Source organism: Pteronotus mesoamericanus, unplaced genomic scaffold, assembly GCF_021234165.1.
Source record: "Pteronotus mesoamericanus isolate MK-2021 breed Mesoamerican mustached bat unplaced genomic scaffold, CSHL_Meso_final contig_116, whole genome shotgun sequence".
Lineage (NCBI taxonomy): Eukaryota > Metazoa > Chordata > Mammalia > Chiroptera > Mormoopidae > Pteronotus > Pteronotus mesoamericanus.
The window spans coordinates 5,193,840-5,217,027 of NW_026555027.1; the positions used below are offsets into that span (position 1 = coordinate 5,193,840).

At 47.2% G+C, this 23,188-nt stretch overlaps 1 protein-coding gene across 2 annotated transcripts in view; it reads left to right on the forward strand.

Annotated features, from left to right (window-relative positions):
• DYRK1A (dual specificity tyrosine phosphorylation regulated kinase 1A) overlaps window positions 1-11,119 on the forward strand; it is a 135,295-nt gene extending 124,176 nt beyond the window's left edge. For both annotated transcript variants that reach the window (XM_054578315.1, XM_054578322.1), the window contains exons 11-12: window positions 473-597; window positions 7,837-11,119. In XM_054578315.1, coding sequence (XP_054434290.1) covers window positions 473-597; window positions 7,837-8,457 — 746 coding nt within the window. In that variant the 3' untranslated portion in view covers window positions 8,458-11,119. The remainder of the gene's footprint in view (window positions 1-472; window positions 598-7,836) is intronic.
• Window positions 11,120-23,188: the final 12,069 nt, after the last annotated feature.

Here is a 23,188-nt window from a genome sequence, read left to right on the forward strand (position 1 = left end):
CCGTCCTCGCGACACAGACGGAGCTTCCAAGCGTTGGCGGTGTGCTTCGCACAGTGGGGCTATTGTGAAGTATTTTTAAAAATGTGTTAGGTGGGGAGAGATTGTTTTACCTGAATCTGTTTTTTGTAGTTAATAAAAATACCGCGCCGCCCCCCCCCAGAGCTTCAGTGTGAAATTACACGTCATAAATTCTGCTTGGTAGCTGGAAACAGAACTCTTTATTAAAAACAAAATTTTTAAATTGTTTTTTAAATGGAAATACTTCATCCACATCTTTGAGTTTTCCACTAACGAAACGAAACTGATCAGTTGTTGATATGAAAGAACTTAATCGGGGAATTGGTTGACATTCTCTTAATATAAAATTCTTTTTTGGTGACATACTTTCAGTTTTAACGTTACAGTTTTAGAATATAAACGTGAACTAAACTAACTTTAAACTCACAAGCTCTTTGGTGTTGTGATACTTAAGGTGGATCATCGGGGACGAGCAACAGTGGGAGAGCCAGGTCGGACCCGACGCACCAGCATCGGCACAGCGGTGGGCACTTCTCGGCCGCCGTTCAGGCCATGGACTGCGAGACACACAGTCCCCAGGTGAGCGCTCTCCCTGCCTGGCTCTCGTCCCTTGCCAAGCTCGAGTTAGCAGTATTGGGGGTTGAGTGTCTTGAGAATGATTGTCATGGACTCTAAAGGTCTACAGTGTCCTTCCTCATTTGTAAGGAATTATAACTGGCTTATACCTAAAGAAGCACATCCTTATCATTTCTCCCCTTGTTTAGAAATAGTTAACATTTATTGGGTACATACCAACTATTGTTGCAAGTGTGTCGCCTATCCCACCCCCATGTTTATCTCATGTCATACAACAACATTTTCAGCTTTTACACTGTTTGGATTTTCATTTTACATTGGGAACTGAGGCGTCATGGATTAATAACTTTCCCTGGGCCAGCCTCTTAATGACTGCCCCCCCACCCCCACCCCGCCCCGTGATCTTTCAGCACCTGTAGTCCTAGGTTCTGAGCCAGTTTGTAGTTTGGTTTTTAACTCCACAGTGTTTTGTGGGGGGCAGTTACGGATTTCTTTTCCCTTTTATTTTTTTAAACTTGTTAAAGAGGATCTCATTAAGTGAATTTACTTAGCACTGTTTTTAGGGTACTTTATAATAAGAGGCTCCTGTGTCATCTGAGTGAAGTAAAACTGAGGTTGCTGATTTTCACTCCCCATCCTCGTGACTGCGGCCTCTGAGGGCCATGGGGAAAGACCACACACGTGAGCCAGGCTGCTACTGCTGTGAATTAACATTCGCCCACCTCTCCTGGGCAGTTGCCCAGGCTTCTCAAGTCATCACATCTCTCCCCCGCTCCTCCTCTTTCATCATTGTTGCAGACTCTTCTCAGAAACCTCTGGCCTGCCCTTCTCTGTTCCCATTCACTCCCTTCTGCATAAGGAAGAGTCTTCCAATATGAGCTCCTCTCTCAGCCTCTGTGCGCTTGTCCTCTTCTCTCCCGCCCTTTTTCACTCGGCGGAGATTCTGTCCTGCTGGAAGCCAGTCCCCTTGGGTGCCCTTCCCTGCCCTGTCTTGCCTTCACCAGGACTTTGCCCTTTGCTCAGCCTCTGGCTCCTGTGTGAGTGGCTTCTCCTCCATCCCTCGCCTTCCTGTCTGATCACCCCTGTCTCTTATCTGAAGCAAAACTTGTCGTTGCCCATGGCTCTCTTGTCCTACATTTCTGCTCCCTGTGGGTGCCATTTCTCTCCTAGAGCTCCTCAGCAAGCTGTCATCAGGCCGCCTGGGTCCCAGCTTGGGGTGGTTCTCGCGGTGTCGCCAGTGGTGGTTGTCCAGGAATCCAGCAGCCTCTAGTGCTCTTCTTGCTTCCTTCCTGCCCTCCCCACTTAACGGGTCTCGACCTGCTCTTCCAGCCCCTCCCTCTGCTGCTGAACCAGGCGCTGCCTTCGCCCCCCGACCTCCACCTCTCTGCTCTTCCAGCTCCTCCTCTTCTGTCCTGGGCAGGGTCCTGCCCTCATCCCCCACCCCTCAGGCCTTTCCTTCACTGTCTCCTTGTTTGGGTTCTCTTCTTCTGCAGCCACATAAACATGGGCATTTCCTAAATCATGCCTTGTGGCCTTTCTACCTCCCTTCTCACACTTCTGGTGGAGCTCACCTTCTCTGACCAAGGACAACAGGTACATCTTGATGTGCATCCTTTTTTTTTTTTTTTTTTTTTTTAAAGGATTTTATTTATTTTTAGAGAGAGGGTGACATCAATGTGTAGTTGCCTCTTGTGCGCCCCCTACTGGGGACCTGGCCCACAACCCAGGCTTATGCCCTGACCAGGAATCGAACCAGCATCCCTTTGGTTGGCAGGCCAGCACTCAAGCCACTGAGCCACACTAGCCAGGGCCGCATCTTGATTTTGACCTCGGACGTTACTCCTGAGCCCTGGGGCCTTTATTTCTAATCGTTCATAGTACATGTCACTAGAACATCTCTACAATATGACCCTGAAGATATATCCTATAACTGGATGTCATCATTTTCCCCATTACAGCTTTTCTACTTTTACTTATTTTTTGTACAAGTGGCCCTAAATTAACTCATTTGCTCAAGTTTCACACCCAGTGACGGGGGTAATCATTGACGCCCCTCTCCCGCCTCCCCCACATGGACTCAAATCATAAATTGCGTGGATTCCAAATGTCCTCTATGTATTCTCCAAGTCATCCATCTCCAGCCTATAAAGAATATTGAACTGGTCTTCCAGTGTCTGATTTTATTCACCAGTCAACACCATTCCCTTCTCTGCAGCCAAGTGAATATTCAGCAAAGCAGTCTGACCTGGCTCTTTTCCCTACGTAAACCAGCTCTTGGCTTTCTTTTGTACTTAAACAAAAATTTAGGCTTCCTCCTAAGGTTACAGTGATTTTCATTTTTTCCCCCCTCCTCATTCACTCTGGGCTTACCAGATTTCTTTGATTTTCTGACTATACCATGTGTTCTTTCTCATTTCTATATGGTCTCTGCTCAGCCTAAAACACTCTTCTCCCTCTTTGCTTTGGTGACCACTGTGTCTCCCACGCTGCACAGACACCACTGCCAGCAGCTTTCCCAAATTCTCTAGGCTGATCTCCTTTCCTTCTTTACGCCCGTCCTCCCTCCTGACTTATCTAAAACACTGCAAACAGGTTATAACATACCGAGAGTAACATGGGATGCTTGTGTACCTCCCATCAGAAGTTAATATTCTGCCTTATTTGCCTCAAGTCCTTTTATATAATTTTTGAGCAGTTGATATATTCATGTGGTTAAATAAGTAAATATAAAAGGGGATTCAGTGAAATCTTTTTATGTCCTCTAGTCAACCAATTTCTAATTCATGTTGTTAGCTTTTTGTATTTTTCAAAGATATTTTATGCATATGGAAACGTACAAATACATACCTATTTTCACCTAATCTTTGTATACCATACTTGCTTTCTCACCTTTTTTCTCTTCTTCTTCTTATATTTTGTATGTATTTGTTTAAAATCTATTTTGGAGCTGTTTTTACATCATTGCATAGATAGCTTGTTCTCTCTTTTTTAAACAGGTGAGATATTCATAAGTCATTTCTGTGATTCTGTATTAATGGACATTTAGCTTATTTTCAACCTTTTTTTCTTACCACTGCAAATGATGCTGTAATACAAAATCTGCCCTATACATGTGTCATCCCATGCATAGGCAGTTTATCTGTGACATAAATTCTTGGATGTGAAATTGGGGGGTCAAGGAGTAATGTGATTTGTAATTTTAAAAGCTGCTGCCAAATTTCTATCCCTATAGTTTTACCAGTTTCATTCTCCACTATTAGAGTTTGGAGAAACAGTGTGATCGCCTTTGGGTCAATCTGAAATGGAAAGAGGTATTGGACAGAGGAGAGTTTTATTTTGATTATTTCTTCTTATGAATGAATTTGAGTAGCTCCGTAGACCATTAGTATTTTCTGAGGACTTTCTGCCTGTTTTCCTACTGGGTTGCTTTCCGTTGTGTTTTTTGGATTTCGGCTCTAAGACCACCTGTGTTGAGTGAATAGCGATCTGTGCTGGCTGCTGTGATGCAGATGCAGGCTTTGCCTTCCTAGAGCTCAGAGTGACACAGTAAATAAAATTAGTCAAATGAATAGAAATTGCAAGTACCATTAACTGTTAAAAAAGAGAGTAAGTCAGGATAATGTGATAGAGACTGGCTATTTGCTGGGTGTGATGTATTAATTCAAGTAGGCCAAACAGATGGCAGCCCAAAACATGATAGCTTAAAGAATATGAAGTTTCTTTCTTATGGCACGGTCCAGAGTAGATATTCATGTTAGTGACATGGCCCCCTCTCTCTGTCCTGGGCCCCTCCCATTCCCTAAGGCCTAGATGTCTGCTGCATTTGGCGGGCAGAAGGACTTGGGAGGTATTTTGTAGGCCGGGTCGAGCCATGGCATAGAAACTTTTCTTCACATTCCATTGAGTAAAACTTAGTCACATGGCCATACTAAGAACTGGGAAGGCTGGGAAGTGTAGTACATACAACAATGTGCCCAAGAAAAAGATCTTATTTTGGGCAACTAGTAGTCTCTGCCGTAGGCGTTGGGGCAGCATTAGGCAGTGTGGTCAGGGAAGACTCTGGAACGGAAATGAGGATGAAGAAGAGGATGAAGAAGCACTCCATCAGAAATTAGAGATCAGAGCGCCCTGGGCAGAAGGGAACAGTAAGTACAAATGCCCTGTGGCATTTGAGAGACTGTGACTGGGAGAGGAGTAGAGGGGAGGCCGTGTGGGGGGAAGCAGGAGAAAGGTGGCTGGAGGCTTGAGCGTCAGCCGGATTGTGCAGGCTGCTCTATGGACTTTGGATTGTTTTGTTTTCCTAAGTGCAGTGAGAAGTCCGTAAAAGGTTTTAGATAGTGAAGTGATTGGATTTGTGCTTTACATTACCTACATTTTTCTTTCTACCTTTGACCCCTTTCACCACTCCCCCTCCACCCCTCAGCCGCCCACCCTGCACCTCTAGCAACCACCAGTTGGGTGTCTGTATCTATGAACTTTGGTTTTTGTTGTTTTGGTTTTTGTGTGTGTGTGTGTGTGTGTGTGTGTGTGTGTTTTTAAGGTTCCACATATGAGAGAGATCATGTTGTATTTGTATTTGTCTGCCTGACCACTACCACTTTGCCCTTGAGGTCCATCCACGCTATCACAAATGGCAAGACTTCGTTCTTTTTAATAGTTGAATAGTAATTGCATATTCACCACACTTTCCTTCATCCACTCCTCTATCAGTGGACGCTTAGATTGTGTCCATGTCTTGGCTGTCGGGAATAATGATACAGTGAACATGGGAGCGCATATATCGTTGGGGTAGTGTTTTTGTTTTTGTTGGATAAACACTCAGAAGTGGAATTGCTGGATCAGTTCTATTTTTAATTTCTTGCAGAACCATACTGTTTTTTATAGTGGCTGCACAAATTTACATTCTCACAAACAGTGCATGAGGGTTCTCTTTCCTCTTCACCCTTGCTAACACTTGTGGGGGGTTTTGTTTGTTGTTTGTTTGCTTTTTAATAATAGCCATTCTGACTGGTGTGAGATGATATCTCACTGTGGTTTTTGATTTGCATTTCCCTGATGATTAACATGGTTAATGACATCGAACATCTTTTCATGTACCTGTTGGTCATTTGTATGCTTTCTTTGGGAAAATGTTGGTCAGATCTCTTTTTTTTTCATTGGAGTGTTGTGGGGTTTTGTGGGGTTTTTTTGCGCTATTGAGTTGTCTGAGGTTTTTAAAAAATATGTTTTAAATAGTAACCCCTTGTTTGATACATGATGTGTAAATGCTCATTTATTTGCTATATAATGTGTAAGCACTCATTTGATATGTAATGTGCTTATTCATTTTCTTGATGGTTTTCTTTACTGTGTGGAAGCTTTTCAGTTTGCTGTAGTCCCACTTACTTATTTTTGCTTTTGTTGCTTTTACATTTTGGTGTCAAATTTGAAAAGTCATCACGAAGACCTCCGTCATGGAGCTTCTGCCTGTGTTTTTTCCCTAGGAGTTTTATGGTTTTAGGTCTTATGTTCAGGTCTTCAATCCATTTTGACTTAATTTTTGTTTATGGTATAAGATAGTGGTCAAAGTTCCTTTTTTTTTTTTTTTTTTTTTTTGCTTGTGGCTTTCTAGTTTTCCCAGCACCATTTATTGAAGACATTGTCCTTTCCCCATTGTGTATTCTAGGCTCCTTTGTCATAAATTGATTGTATATATGTGGGTTTATATCTGGGCTCACTCTTCTGTGCCATTGATCTGTGAGTCTGTTTTTATTGCCTTTATCATACTGTTTTAATTACTGTTGTTTTATAATATAGTTTGAAGTCAAGGAGCTTGACACTTCCAGCTTTGTTTTTTTTTTTTTCCTCAAGATCGCTTTGGCTATATGGGGTTTTTTGTGGTTCCATACATATTTTAGGATTATTTGCTCCATTTCTTTGAAAAATGCCATTGGAATTTTGATAGGTATTTCAGTGAGTATGTAGATTGCTTTAGGCCGTATTGATATTTTAACAGTGTTGATCTTTCTAATCCATTTCCACGAATATCTTTTTATTTTTTTGTCTTCAATTTCTTTCATTAGTGTCTTGTAGTTTTCAATATACAAGTCTTTCACCTCCTTGGTTAAAATTATTTCTAGATATTTTATTCTTTTTGATATTATAAATGGGATTTTTTTTTTTTAAGATTTTATTTATTTTCAAGAGAGAGGGGGAAGTAGGGAGAATGGAGAGAAAAACATCGATGTGCAGGAGAAACATTGGTTGGTTGCCTCTTTCACACACCCCACCAGGGACCCGGCCTGCAACCCAAGCATTTGCCTTGACCGGGAATCGAAACAGTGACCCCCTTGGCTTCCAGGACAACATCCAACCCACTGAGCCACACCAGTCAGGGCAGGATTGTTTTCTTTATTTCTCTGATAGCTTATTATCAGTCTATAAAAATGCAGTAGGTTTTTGTGTGTTAATTTTGTATCTTGCACCTTTACAGAATTCATTTAACAGTTTTTGATGTCTTTAGAATTTTTTGTTTATATAACTTGCAGATAGTGACAGTTTTGTATGTTACTTTCCAGTTTGAGTGCCTTTTATTTCTTTTCTTTGTCTAATTTGGATTTGTGTTTTACAAAAGGTTATTCTTCTGATTTTTTAGGAGGATAGATTGGAAAAAGGCAAGGATAAAGCTGGGAGTTGATCGAGGAGACTGTTGTGTTGGTGTAGGCAAGAGATGCTAGGGGCCTGGAGAGCGCATTGGGGTAGAGACGGAGGGAGGCGCCCAGGTTTGGACTCCGACGGGAAGGTAGCATCAGGAGTGTTGCTGATGGTTTTGGCGGATGAATGGTTCATCAGCTGGATCGCTAGCCATGCTTATACTGAAGCAGAAAGATGGAGAAAGGAGGGGTCTTGTGGGGAAAGTAAGAATTCTTTTGGACATGTCAAATACTTACTGAGATACTCCATTTCAGAGAAAGTTTGCTGACCCCTGGCATAAACAGTGCTTCCAAAGAAAGAAAGTGGCCTGTGAAATAATATGACCCCATTTATGGGTATACCTTGCTAAAAATTGTAGCTCTTAAAATAACACATTTTTCACTCTTGAACATGTTTGGAAATTTGCATTATAGAACTGTCTAACATATTGTCAGTTTCAAAACCTTCCCCTCTCTAGTTAATGTAAATGCTAGTGTCATAGTGTTTGTTTAAAGATTAAAACTTTGAAACGGAACTCTGTATAAATCCTTTTAAAATCTGTTCTTACAGGTGCGTCAGCAATTTCCTGCTCCCCTTGGTTGGTCAGGCACTGAAGCTCCTACACAAGTCACTGTTGAAACTCATCCTGTTCAAGAAACAACCTTTCATGTAGCCTCTCAGCAGAATGCATTGCATCATCACCATGGAAACAGTTCCCATCACCACCACCACCACCACCATCACCACCACCACCATGGACAACAAGCCTTGGGTAACCGGACCAGGCCAAGGGTCTACAATTCTCCAACAAATAGCTCCTCTACCCAGGATTCTATGGAGGTTGGCCATAGTCACCACTCCATGACATCCCTGTCTTCCTCAACTACTTCTTCCTCTACATCTTCCTCCTCTACTGGTAATCAAGGCAATCAGGCCTACCAGAATCGCCCAGTGGCTGCTAACACCTTGGACTTTGGACAGAACGGAGCTATGGACGTTAATTTAACCGTCTACTCCAATCCCCGCCAAGAGACTGGCATAGCTGGACACCCAACATACCAGTTTTCTGCTAACACAGGGCCTGCACATTACATGACTGAAGGACATCTGACGATGAGGCAAGGGGCCGATAGAGAAGAGTCCCCCATGACAGGGGTTTGTGTGCAGCAGAGTCCTGTAGCTAGCTCGTGACTAAACTGAAACTTGAGTTTGTTTCTTGTGTGTTTTTATAGAAGTGGTGTTTTTTTCCCAAAAAACAAAGTGCAAAGCTGCTTGAATCAGAAGGAGATTAACACACTGAACCGCTACAAGAGGGCAAAGCTGACTTGTTTTTTGTTTTGTTTTGTTTTTTTTTTTTAACTTGAAAAGATTGCAAAGGGACAATGAAGTTTTTAAACGAGCCATGTCCACAACCCATCTTCACGGATAGCTCAGAGGGGTCCTCTTTCTGCCTCCCCATTATAACTTGCCACATCCCGGTCCTAGTGGGGTTTTTTTGTCTTTCTGTTCCACAAAAGTTAATGTTCAGATGTTGGTCTTGGTCATTTGCCAACTAATTTTAAAATAAAAAGGCACTGCTCATAATTTGCATAAAGGGCCCCTTGAGGGTGTTTTTTCCTTTTTGTTTTTTCCCTTTTTTCCCCCTGTTTTTTTGTTTTTGTTTTGTTTGGGGTGGGGGTGGGAAATTCGGGTTTTTAAGTCCTCTAAACACACTTGGGCACGGAAACGCAGTACTGTAAGGAAGGGGACCTCCAGCTCACACAAACATCACCTTCAGCTGTATGGAAGGGACGGTTGTACTGGAGTTTGTAAGGCACAGGAAGCATGCTAAGTGGCGGGGATCGGGACTCTCCTGTCTGAACCTACTGAGGAGCGAAGCAGCAATTACATGGGATCCTGTGGGTCTCCTGGTGGAGAGGCCGCAGTGAGCTAGTGATGGAACGTGACTGGTCTCCCAACCAAGGTGCACTGAGAAGCAATCAACGGGTCAGTCGCGGCCAGTCCTGGGGAGGTCTGAGTGGTGGTCTTTGGGATAACCTTTGGCCTTATGGATTTGGACTCGACACTAGAAGAGCCTACCATTTCAGATGCAATCACTTTTGGACATGCTTTTGCAGACAGTCCTTAATGCTGAAAACACAGAGAATGGGTAATTCAAGAGGCCTTTCTTTTAAAATAGACTTTTGTGACCCACTAATTGTAAGGTATTGCAAGGTCACTTTGCGTGTGTCATAAAGTTGACTTCCTTATTGGTTGAAGGTCACAGAGGTAGTGGTTTGCTTTGATGGAAATAGCTACAGCTGTGTCCCTTCCTGCTTTTTACTTTTTCTTTTGCTTTTTCTCGGCACGTGGTATCTCCACCATTTCTTCTGCACAAAGATGTCTTCTGTTCATCCTGAACATTTTTAAAAAATGCAGAATTTTATGTGACTGCTTTTTTGCCTCACAATTATGCTGTGAATTTTACAAAAATTTATTTTCTTTTTTGATAATTTATTGTACCAAAGCTGTTTTTATAGCACATAGATGTCTGTAACCAATAATGTAGCAGTTCTGCACTTTGACACAAGGTGTAACTAGACCATTTTTAAATGTCAGTTGAAAATTATGGCTGTACTATTGCTTAAACAAAACTGGAACTGTTGTTGAATCCATAGCCAATACATTTACAGCAATCTGTGTACTGAACATAATAGATTGACATCTAATTCAAGACTACAACATCTGTTACATTCTAAACGTGTTCAGGCTTCTGAAGGGAGAGGGACACTGGGTCCACAAGCTATGGAACCAGCGGTTGATTCTTGTATTCCTGATTAACCTACTTGTAGACTTGAAAGCAAGACCTTGGTTGCACCAACAGGTCCAAAGTAAGGGCACGAGTAAAGCGAAAGTCTCCTGCGTGACCTGACGTGAACAGGCTGGTGTCGAGCAGGTGCCTAGTTTTGAGATGATGCTGCCTTAATGTAACACAGTCTGGCAGTTGCTAAATTTGTGTTGTTCCCATTTTAAATTGACCAATTTTAGGGTGTTATACTTTAGAGCGGTTGAATTGGGAGAATGAAGATGAGCAGTTTACCTGTCCAGGATCAAAAGAAGCCTAGAAAAGAAGCAGTAATCTACCTCTGCCGATAGCCCTGTTCAAAGCAACTCACAGAACACCACATTGCTTTTTATTGGTCGGCTCCACACGGCTGGCTGGGTCAATTTTTTTCTGAACAAAAGCAGGTTTTTATATGTAAACAGTAACAAAAAGAAAGGCTTAAAACTATGTGAATGTGAATGGAAACTTGGAAATATTCGTTTTTATATACCACAAAATTTTTTTGTTATTAATCAGGAAATCCATATTTATTTTGTAATTAAATGTCAAGCCTGTGGATGATTTTTGAACTTGGTAGTTCATAAAGGTTTACAGTGAATAAAAGGATATCATCTTGAGTATAGCAATACCAAAAGGAATTCAGTAGTTACTGCTGTTTAGGAATATAAGGTAAAGATACAACATGGGTCAGGTCATTTTTTTCTATGCTGGTTGCCACATCTTAAAAAGCACCAAAAAACAAAAGCAGTTTTTAAACCGCTATTTACATAAAGGAAATCATAAAATCCAATGCTTCTGCATACTGTGTTATGTTACAGTCCAGTTTTGTGTGCTTTACTACACGGTTTGGTTACAGGACTTCTGTGCATTGTAAACATAAACAGCATGGAAAAGGTTAAATACCTGTGTGCAGATTGTAAGATCTGGTCCGGACTTGCTGTGTATATTGTAACGTTAAATGAAAAAGAACACCCCCCCCCCCTTTGTATTATAGTCATGCGGTCTTATGTATGATAAACAGTTGAATAATTTGTCCTCAGACTCTTTACTATGCTTTTTTAAAACTAATTTAAGAACAATGTAAACATAGTAAAAATCTTCCTATGCAATTCTCCTTGCCCAGGTAATGGTCTGGCAGGTATCCTGAGCGTAAGTTCAGTCACATGTGTAAGAAGGAAAGTAGTTACATCGACCTAGGCTGCAAAAAATCTCGGAAAGTAAAAATTGGAGGTGTAATGGATCATTTTGATTTTTAAAATTGATTTTATACATGAACGATTATTCACAGTGTGTCCCTCCTGCAGAGTGCTTGCAGTTTGTGGCATTGGCAGCGGGCGGAAGCGCTTTGGCCCGCTTGGAAGCGCTAGGACAGGCAGTAATGCTGGGCCCTCCCCAGATCTCTTTCTGGGGCGTGTCGGGGACTCCGTGTACAAAGCATAGAATTCTGCTGCAATGAATGAATGTCTAACCTAAAGTGTTCTCTTTTTGTAAATTAACCTGCATAAGTATATGTTAAGGTGGCTTTCAGAAGGCAAGAAACTTAAAAACTGAAGTGTCAGTTGTGAGAAGAAACTCCCTTCAGGTTTTTCTTAGAGTACGAGCATTTTACTTAGGTAATTGGCACATTGTATACCACATTGGACTTCAAAAAACCTAGGCTTATTTTTACTCAATGAATATTAGAAGTACATATAAAAAAGTCATTAAGGCAGCGATAATTCTATGAGGCCCACAAAACCATTGTGTTCGCCACTGTGCCCTGTCTTCCAGGTCCTGTGTTGTCAAACTCACTCTCCTAAGTCTTATAATAAGGAAATATATCAACAAGATACACAAACAAGATAGCAGGTGCCAAATTTCTTTTACTAGGGTAGTAGTGTTTCCTTTTGGCCTGCCTGCCTTGTTAGCTTTCAGAATACAAGTTCAATACTCATTTTTTTATATCCATTTTTGTAGGGGTTCATTTTATATACAGAACTTGGTCTTAGTGCCCTAAGTGAAAAGAGTGTGACATGTTAAGGGCAAGGTAGGGGCGGGGCTGGTTCTGGTGTATGTCGACCATACTGGGATTTTTAGAATCCTACTTGGGGTGGCTGAGACCTGAGGCTGGGAGCCTCGGGTGCCGGGAGAGCAGAGCAGAAGTCCTTGTTTGCTTAGCCACGGCTCTGCTTCCTAGACTTGCTTCCTGGGTGAAAAGACACGACACATTAGTACAAACAGTGAGAAAACCCTTGAGAAGGTAGCTCATTTTATCCTTTACCATCCCTCTTAATGCATGGCAGTACCCTGTCACTGTGTCCCCTGCGAATGCTGTGGGTGTCCCTTGGGGTCACACCCTGGACTAGGAAGGTTTACTTGTCACTGTTAGACACCCTAGGCTTTTGTGTGTGTGGAAGAGTGGGTGTGTGTGTGTGTGTGTGTGTGTGTGTGTGTGTGTGTGTGTCACTCTCCCCGGCATCACGCCCCGCCAAGGCCCCAGGTTTCAGCGGCCCACAGTGAGGTGCGATAAAGGACCAGGGAATCCTGGCATCGCATCTGTGTTGGATAATACCTAACTCAGCATAGTATTTGTCAATTTTTTTCAATTCCTTATCTTAGGTTTTCTCCCAAGACAGGTATTTCTCAAATGAAAACACTTAAACACATAAATACATAATACTGAGTATCTAGAACCCTACAGGTCTGTATTAAGTGTCTTTACCTGAAAATTTTTTTTTCCATAATTTCCCGTCTTGAGGGTAAGTCCATTAAGAAGTTAGAGAGGTGGGACTTGGGGTGTGTCTGTCAGGCCCAGTGTAGCCTGAGTCCCCTGCCGCAGGCCGTGGAGCTGGAGTGCGCTGCTTGAGAATAGGGAGGAAGCACGGGGAGCCTGGGACTGGCTTCCTCTTCCTGTCACCAGGCACCCTTGCCCAGCCTCGCCTGGGTTCTGAAGGAGCCGAGTGATGGGGTGGGGAGCCCTGAGGACGAATAAGCCACAAAGAAGGTGGCCAAGCTTTTGGTGCAGGAGGAAATGGGACAAATGAGTGGAGTGCACCCCTGTGCCCAGTGGAAGATGGTGCCAGTAGATGACGCCGGTGTGGGCACAGTTGACTCCTCAAGGCTTTTTCACATTGCAACACAGAGAAAGACCACGTAGGTATTATATAAAATGTTTTGTCTGTCGACCATAGTTTATTTGGTTATCTTACCAATTAAATTTTGAAAATTGCTACCTTTGGGATTTTTGGGGGTTTTTCTTGAAAATGTTCCCAGTGTTTACTCACTGCTCACTGTAATTGCCCCCAGTTTCTTGAGCCGAAGCTGCACTGAAAGTAGGAGATGGCAGAACCAAGGGGAAAATCCATGACATGTCCTGGGTGGCGGCAGTTCAAGGCCAGGCAGGGCCAGTGGCCAGCACGTTACCACCCAGGCAAGAGGTGAGACGGCTGTGCCCGAGGGACAGCTGCCGCAAGGGAAGGGCTTGCACCAGGAGAAAACACTGAATTGGTTCAGAGAGCCAGGGGATGGATTGGTGAATCCCTCGACCATTGGAGTAGAAAGACTGCCTAGAGATGCGGTAGTGGGGGTGGGGCGAGAACTGGGCTCCTCAGCTCCCCTTGGCATGGGAAACAGCTGCTGGTCCTGGCACGGGGTTCTGTTTTTGAAGATCTTAGCGTCCTACCCTGAAATGGCGACCTAAGGAGAAAGCCGGGTCTGGTGGGGAGGCGGGCGGGTGAAGGGTCAGTGGCGAACTTCAGGCACAGCTCTGCTTCCGCTGGCCAGCGCTCGCCAAGCAAGATCTGCTAAAAACACGGTTTCGGTGAACTCCAGGTGATCTCAAACTGGGATCAGTGCTCCAAGATTTAAACGGAGCGTTGGAGCCTGCTGCACACCTATCACACCCAGAGCCCGTGACCCGGGGTGGGGCTGCGGGGCTGGGCCTGGCGTCTGGGAGCTGCACTCGGGGCTCTGCCCCTGCAGCCCAGCAGCCCTCGGCCTCAGCGGGCGGGAGGGGCGGGCGGCTCTGCTAACAGTGCGAATTAGCGTTTTAAAACGTTTTATTATTGATGCGTCTGTGTATGTAATTAAACAACAATTAAAATTCACAATGTGTACAGCATCACAGAATGTTAGGGAACAGGCCTCCAAGAAAGGCAGAAATTACCAGGTGGGAGTATGTGAAACTTTCACAATGTTTCTTTTTGTCATCTTTTGAAAGTGGGTTGATGTGACATGCTATCAGTACCTCTCAGGTGTCCCATGAGAACGGCATGTGTTGATTGCCCACATGGCCCAAGGTCTGTAAGAACAACGGGAGAGTTCGGCAGGGCTTCAGCCACCCGGCCTGAGCGCACGCTCTGGCGGAGCGCCCACAGTGCGTGGTGCAGTAGCTGCGTTTTCAGCTCTAGAATTGGGTCCAAATGCTTGCCCTTATCCTGGGCAAGTTACTTCTCTGGACTTTTTTCCTTTTTTGTTCAAGGGGAATAACTGTAGTATCCACTTTGGGATTTTATGCAGGCTTCAATGAGGTAATACACAGTGAGATCTCGGCACAGTGTGGGAAGTGCTCAGTAAATACAATCTGTGACTAGAGAGCCAGAGTCCACAGCACGAATGAACCTACTTTTTCTATGTGAATGTGACAAACACCACGTGGGGAAACGGTGAGTACTGTTCTCTGTAAATAGTAAAACAGAGTTATTTCCCAACTTTCATGTCTGGAGTCTAACTGGGTGTTCACATTCTTGATTTTGCTGCTGGAGTTTGTGTCTATTTTAGAACTCTGAGTCGTGTGTTTTGTAGTTTCCTTTGCTTCAATTTAATGTATGATACATAAATGTTCTGTAAAGGACGGTTATTTGGTAAAATTTTTCTCTACACGTTCATGGAGGCTTTTTGGAGGAGTAGCTATGAAATGGTGCTTTTTCTAATGAACACTGCTCTTAGACCTGATCACCCTGTGTTCACCGTGGCCCGTCGCCCCACCCCGTGGCACGCCTGTTGCATTTTGGCCTTCAGAGGTTCGACTTTGATCAGGCAGGAAAGAGCGTAAGTGAAAATCAGTTCCCAAGTTCTCAAGCAGTGATAATGTTGGGGAAGCTTCCACAACATCCAATGTTGTAATCCACATTTTAAAAGCAGAGAAGGGGCTAGCTGCTGCTGGGTTTTGTTTTTATTTTTATTTACTTTGTTGCTATGTTAGAGGACTCTAATCTGTCAGCTCGGGGCACCTCCATGCAATCCCCTTTCTCTTCATTCTTAAGATACCTCCTTCTTTTCAGCAAAAGGAAGGACAGACATTTATTAGGACAAAATGTCAGTTTCTTTCCATTGCAGTGTAGGTGACTGATGGTCGGTCCCTTACAGGGACATTTGCATTACGAGGGCTGGTGTCTTTGGCTGGATAAAGAGGAAGACAACGGACCTAAGAGCGGGACTGAAGTACTCTCCCGAGATAGGTAAAGTTCTCTGGAGAGGAGGAGTTCCCCACGCTCCTCAGTTCCAACGGCATAGGCCCGCCTGTATTTGTCAACAGAGCCCGGCTGGCCTTTGTGCCTCTTCCAGCCCCTGGCTGCCCCCTGCCCTGTTGGCACACGCCCGCTGCCTGGACATGCCTACACCTCTGGGATCCGAGGAGGGTCGGGGGAGCCTCCCACGGTCCTGACTTGCGGCTGCCGCCACTTGCAGACCTGGGTGACGGTTTGCTGCTTACACAGCGCTCATTCAGCTCTTACTCCCACCCTGGACTTGAGTGTGACTTGCACCCAGGCTCGCTCCGCGTGCAGGAGGGTGGGCGCTCTGGACCCTGCTACCTCTTCCCCCGGTTGTGCTTCTGACAGTGCCCCGCCCCCCATCGATAATGGCGATGCCCTCACATCTGGAGTGGCCCGGAAGAGCTCGGAGTTAGGAGCATGTCTGGGGGCTTCCCGCGCGGTAATCACTCACCGTGCACTTGTCCCCAGCTTGGGTGCTCAGCGGGTCAGAGTCCCTCATGCTTCCACTGCAAGTGGGTGACTCGTGGTGACCAGATCCTGCAAGCCACACTGCCCCTTGCTTTACTGGTCTGGTTGAAGCGGTGGAAACTTGAATTACCTCCCCTGCTTCCTGCGGAAGACATGCCCAGTCGATGAAAGCGATTAGTGCTAATGCTGGAAAAGGAATCCAAGTGGAAAGATCTGCCCTGAAGAGAGATGTTTGATCGGCAGAGGGTCTTGGCAGCTGACATGCGGACTTTATGACAGAAATAATGGACACCTGTCATGTGCAAGGCTTATCTACATCCTAGGGATGACACCAACAAGCATGTCTCAGTTCTTGGGGGTGGCGCAGACAGGTGGCGAAAAACCCCAAATAAGCCACGCGTTTGAAGAGCTGGGCTGTGAGCAGCGACCCCGTTCCAGTCCTGGGGCTGGGGAGGGTTTCCCCGCGGAACAGAAGTCCATGTTGATATTTAATGGGTGAATTATCCAAGTGGTGTGGGAAGGTTCTAGAATCTGGGAGAAGGAAACGGTATGTCAAAGGCCTGGTGTAGAGAGCAAACGAAGAGGCCTTTCCCATACAGGCCTGTGAGTGGACAGAGTCAGGCGCTATTTAGGGGGAGAGTCCGTAGATCGCAGGAACTGCTTGGGTGGCGTGAGGGCGCTGAAAGGGAGGGAGCCGGGCTTCGTCCAGCCCTGGGCTTCAGCATTTTGGCGGGTGGCAGTGCTGTTCACTGGGACTGGGAACGTTCGCGGCGGCGCAGGTTGGCCAGGGAGCCGTGGCTCAGTTTTCGGACTTCAAGTCTCAGGGCCTCTAGAAGGTCCACGTGGAGACGCCCCACTAGGAACTTGATATAAACAGCCTGAAGGGGGGGAAGCCAGGGATAGTAGGTCTCTGGTCCTTTCTCATGGAGGCAGGTGATGCTGAATGAGATGGTGTGCTAGACCCATCAAGGGGCTAGAGGACATACAGTCACTTGCCCCTCGGTGGAGTCGGGTCAGGTACCACCCACGTCCCCTGGGGAGTGTGTAAATGCAGACTCTCAGGCTGGGCTGGCCCAGACCTACTCAGAATCCGCATCTGAACAAGGCCCTTGGGTAATTTCACATGAGCAGTTCAGACTGAGAATTACTCACTGGCCCACGTGCCTCCCTCTGCATTCGAGAAATGCTAAGAGTTTAAGCAACATGTTCGAGATGACACAGCTCACCAGTAGCTGTCTCTGGCTGCTTGCCCAGGCCTCCTCCCAGTTCTACACAGGCTGGCCTTGATGTGGAGGCCACACGCCACTACCCATAGCTGGGTGGCCCCTCCGGATGCTGTGCCTCTGCGGCCGAGGGACGGGGCGAGGCCCGGCAGCCACGTGGGCCCAGCTTGTGGGCCAGGTAAGTGCAGTCATTCAGGGTGACTATATTGTCCTAGTGAGCCATGTGGCGCCTGGCATGTTTTTACTTTGGCAGGCCTTCCATGAATTTGGAAATGTTGAATGGGTTTGTCTCTGAGTCTCTTTTCATTTAACTAAGTAACTAAAATAGCTTCCACGAGGCTCCGAAGACTCACGACCAAGGTTCTGCTGTTCTGTCTTCTTCCTTCTCCTCTGAACCCGGCTTCTCTGCCCGCCGCCCCCGCCCTCGCCCCCGCCGTGCAATTTGGGCCCCTTCTGCTTTCCAGGGTCTGTCGCTCCTCAATTTCTCCCCAGTGGCGTTCCAGGGTGTTGTGGCACAAAGTCAGGCAGCCCTTCACGGCGATGGCTCCTCCCATCTGTCCCCAGCTCCAGCACTCGACCTAACTCTTCATCCACATGAGCTGTCACTTAGACCCTTTTCCTGTGAGAGGGTCCCCGGGCCATGGCTCTTGGTGAAGAGACAGGGAGCCTCCATGGGACTCTGGACAAAGGGACAGTTGGGTGGCAAATGGAAGAAGAAATAAGATCATGCCGTTCTAGGGGTTCCCCAGGCAGCCTTCCTTTTTTGTCTCCCGGAGCCATTTCGGCTTCAGGAGACGCCAGAGGTCCGCCACTCCGAGCGATGAGGGTGTAGCCGCGACTCTCAGATGTTGTGAGGGGAGCAGGAGAAGTCGTGATCGCTCTGGGAACGTGGCAGTTTCTTATTAAACACTCACCGCCCCTGTGACCAAGTGATGGCACTTCTGGATGTTTATTCACCAATGAGAAATAGACTCGTGCACTGAAGCAGCTGCACAAGGGCCTTCCCAGCAACTTTATTCCCACTCGCTAACCGCGGAGAACAACCCAGACGTCGGCCCACAGGAGGGCGGGTGAAGAAGCGACGCGGGCAGGCGATGGAATACCGCTTGGCTGCAGCGAAGAACGCACCCCGGCTGCGGGAGACCGTGTGCATCTTAGAAGCAGTGTGTTGAGTGAAACAAGCCAGACACAAAGGAGCACACACCGTTTGGTTCTATATACGAACTTCCAGAACACGACAGAATAGTCTGCGCTGAGAGAAACCCCAGCAGTAGTTTTCTCCGGGCAGAAAGAGGGACAGGAAGGACCTGAGTAAACCTCCCTCAGGAATGGAAATGCTGTGTATGGTGACAGCATCATCCGTTTGTCACAGCTCCTCGAATGGGGACACTTAAGATCTGCTCAGGCCACTTTATTGCTCCTTTTACCTTAAATAAAAGGTAAGGAACAGATCTAACACATTAAGAAAAAAAAAAAAAGCATGGCTTAAATCTCATATTGAGATGCAGGGGCACAGAAAATACTTTTCGAAAAGAGATGTCCCTGATTTATACACAGCGAGGATGGGGGGAAGCAAGGGTTCGTTTGAGAAGAGATAGGGGCCCCAAGTAGCTCCTGGGAAGGATCTGAGCAGGTCTGAGGTCTGCGGTGGCCACATTCCGTTCACTCTACTGCCCGGCCCGTGATAAAGTGGAAGTCCTCACACTACTTCCTTCATTCCTCACAGAGGCATCTCACAGCAAATGTAAACAGTGAGCGTCCCTACGCCAACCCCCTCCCCGCTTTTGGCCCCTTACACGTGTCTGTGAGGTCGGGGGTCGGGGGGGGGGGGACCTGAAGGGACCCAGTGAGTGGCGGTGTTGGTGGCCATCTGTCGGGATGGCCAGGTCGGGTTGGATACTGTGGGCGGCACGTGTTGGAGGACCTGCCCCCGACAGGGCCGCGGGGCTTCCGCCGAGGGCTGGACCTGCACCTGCGGCCAGAGCAGGGGGCCGCGGGATCCCTGCCGGGCAGCAGCAGGTGCTGATCTAGCGCAGTCAACCCTCAGCTGTTGGCTCTCGACACAGCGCGGGCTCCTCCTGGCCTTGCTGTCCCCGCCCGTCCAGCTGCCGCTTTCGCTGCCGGCCAGTCCACGTCCCTCAGGGTTTACACTGATCCACGTGCCACCTTTGGGGGGTTTCGGTGGAGGGGGGAAGCAGGCAGCTTTGGTGGGTGCGACCCCCCCGGGCGCTGTGGCCAGACCGAGGCTTAGGTCTGGAGTCCCAGTCACAGGCCGGACACCCGGGGTTGGGTCACTGTGTGACTCTCACAATGGAACCGGGCAGCCACCGGAAGCTCGCCCTGGCAGGCGCCCCGAAGGGAACCCCCTGGGCTGCTGCCCCAGATGGCGGAGGGAAAGGCGTAGGCATGGCCGGGAGGGGCCGCCCCCGCGGGGCTGCAGGGGCTGCGTCCTGCGTGCTTATCTCCAGGGAGAAGATGGGTAAGTGTGCTCCACAGCAATTGCCTGGGCCCCACTTGCTCAGCCACTGGGACACGGGGCTCCTCGGGGGCAGTTCGGGGAGGACCAGAGCGGAGGGGGGCTGCTCCCGCGGCGATAAAGCAAAGACTGCGGAGGTTTTGGGGGAGCCCTGCGGTGTGTGTTACGGGACTACCCACACCATTGCGATTTCCTAACATTTACATTATTGCCTCTGGTTCACGCTGTCGTTACCCTTCCAAACAACCCAGGGAGATAAATCGGGTCATTCCCGCTTGGGAGACGAGGGTCCCGGAGTGGCCGGTGGGTGGCCTGCCCTAGGTCACAAAACCACCGCCGGGAGGACCCCGGCCTGCGTCCTGCGGCTGCCCTGCGGTCCCCGCGGGCCGGGGGACGCTGCCTCGACAAGGCCATCGATCTTGCGCGAGCTTCCCAAACTGCTCCGCAGCGAACATCTTCCTGGATTCTCCCCAGGGCAATGAGGCAGGAAATTTATGGGTTGGCCTGATTAATGGGCCAGGCAGTGCGCAGTTCTTTGCCAAGCGCGGAACATAATTTAAAGGCAGCAACGCAGAAGGAAAGGCCCCATAACTCACATCCTTAAAGAGCCCTTAGAACAAGAGACACCTTGGATCGCTGGAAACACCCCCACTCCTCGCACCAAAAAGGGCTGGCGCGTTTCTGGGTATTTCAGTCAAAGAACAAGAGTGGATGAAATCTACAGGGCAGAAAAAGTAAGGCACATCCTTGCGGGTCGTAAATTTCCGGCCAACAGCTCCTCTGTTGTGTTCTGGGGGGCTTGGTATTTGTTTAACCACGTTCTCATGTGCAGGCCTCTCCGACCTTGTGAATGCCATCCTGCGAGCTGAGCCATTTGTCATCGGATGGAATCGAAACGTCGCCAGGAAAGTGGCTGGATGAGCGCAGGGATGGCGCGCAGGGATGGCGCAGGGATGGCGCGCAGGAGACAGCGCGCAGGAGGCCTGGCCTGGCAGCAGGCTCTGGGCAAGTCCCCGCCCTGTCCCTGCGGGCTGTGGGGTCGCAGGGCTGTCACACAACGTCGTCTCTGTGGGCCTCGGGGTCCTCCTCTGTAAAGACAAGACGTTGGATGGCTCGGTCCTTGCGGTTTGCAAGGTCTGTGAATTCCTTGCAGTCCTGGCTACGACCAGATTATTCCGCATCTGGAAGGAACGCTCACTCCGCTGATCCCCAGAGCGCTGCCTCTATGTGTTTAAAAATGGCATTCATCACTTCTTATCTCAAGTTCTAGTTATTTACGAGCATTGTTGTTCAAGTCCTCCCCCGCGGGACTCTGAGTGTCTTGGGCGCCGCGCCTGGCACGCAGCCGCCACCCGTCCCGCGCAAGTGTGAATGGAAAACGAAGGAGCCAAGTGACAACGGCCCTCCCTTCCCCGTTCTTAGGTCGCATGACTGGATTCAGAGTTTTTCTTACTAAACATACATTCTTTCTGTTTGACATAACTTAATAAATGTTTTCCAATGTAGTTAGAAATAAATTTCATTTTGCAAGACACCACGATTTTAGAAGAATCTCATTAAAATCTTTCCCCAAGGCTCTCTTCCATTCCAGACTTTAAATCCAAGCAGCACATTTTGCAGCTTTTCTGGAAGATGCTGCTCCACACATTTTTCTCTGAGCTCTTGGGTTCCTGCCCTAAACTGATCATGTGGATTATTGTTCTGCCACAATCCCCCGTGACTGTAGACACGTGTACTCATGGCTGTTGGGTGGCCCATGGGACGTCGGCTAATGGGATGGGCGCAGAGGCCTTAGTGGACCTGTGTTCCAGTGTCTTTCTCCTGCTGTTTATCCTGAAAAGAGGGCAAAGAGACTGGAACCGAAAGCACAGCCTCGGTCAGTCGAGCGTGGTCGCCCTGCGTCACCGGGACCAAAGCCAACAGTGCGCGGCTGGGGGGCGGGCTGTTCGTTAGGCAGCCGTAGCCGACGAATGCATCTGACTTCCAGTTTCATCTTCATGTATGTTTCCTTTTCCCAACAGTTCTTCACCACGTATGTCTTTGTGTGCAGCTCAGACCCCTACCTTTTAAACTTAACTTTAATATTGTTCAGTTACAGCTGAAATACAATATTATATTGGTTTCATGCGTGGTTACACATTTATACTCCTTACAAGGCATATACCTCACGGTGCCTCCCCCGCCCCCTGCCATAGGACACACCTGGCCCAGGACCACTCCTAGTTACCACAGTGTTATCGACTGTATTACCCGTGCTGTACTTTACGTCCCCATGGCAGTTTTTGTAACGGGCAAGTTGTATTTTTTAATCCTTTCACCTCTTTTTACCCAGTCCCCCGAAAGACCATCAGTCTTTTTTGTTTATTTTGTTTTTAGATTTTACGTGTGTGACATCATATGGTATTTGTCTTTCTCAGTCTGATATATTTCACTTAACATAATACCCTGTAGGTCCACCCATGTTGTTACAAATAGCCAGATGTTATTCTTTTTAACGACTGAGTCGTGTCTTCCGCTGTACAGGTGCCCCGCACCTTTATCTGTGGACACCGAGGCTGCCCCTGGATCTTGCCTATTGTAAACAATGCTGCAGTGAACAAGGGCTGCGTATGATTTTTGAGGTTAGTGTCTTGGATTCCTTCAAATACAGTTCCCGAAGAGGAATTGCTGGGTCAGAGGGTAGTTCTATTTTTAACTTCTTCAGGAACCGCCACACTGTTTTCAGACACCTGTTTCTTTGTGGTGCCAGGGAGGAAGTAGGGGCTTCTAGGGACACAAGCTGAGAACTGAGTTGAGTGTCTCTGACACTCTGTGGTTGTGTCCATATGAAATCTTTTGTTCTTTATGGATTACGATAATTTGGAGCATAACTTCTGGAAACTCCACATGATTTGCCAATGTTTCTTTAAAAATTAATACATATCATGTATCACATTTTATGAAGTCAGAAGTTGCAGTTGGCTTTTATTAAATCAATGGCTGAAACACTTTATGTAGTGATTTAAAAATTAACATGACTTAAAATAAGGGAATTATTATTTTTTAAACAAGGTGAAATTCACATAACATGAAATCAGCCATTTTAAAGATGGGCATTAGTCTCCATCTACTCTAGTCAGTGGCTAGGACTTCTTTCATCTTAAATGTTACGAGTCCACCAGAGTTGGAGGGGACAGGGGAGAAAAAGGGACAAAAAGGGAGCAGCTGGAGACAAGGGAGAAGGCAGGACTGGGAAGGGAGAAGACTGGGAAGCAACAGAAGCTCCCGCGGGCCCCCCGGGCAGCCGCCCTCCGCTCCGCCACCCTCCGCTCCGCCGCCCCCCGGGGTGGGTCTGCTGAGAACTCTGTTCCGGGTGCTGGGGTGGGGGCGCTAATGCTCCCCAGCACCCATCAGCAAAAGCAGGAACCCGTTTCTATTCCAGGAAATCTGGGACTCGTGGAGGAAAAACGGGAAAGAC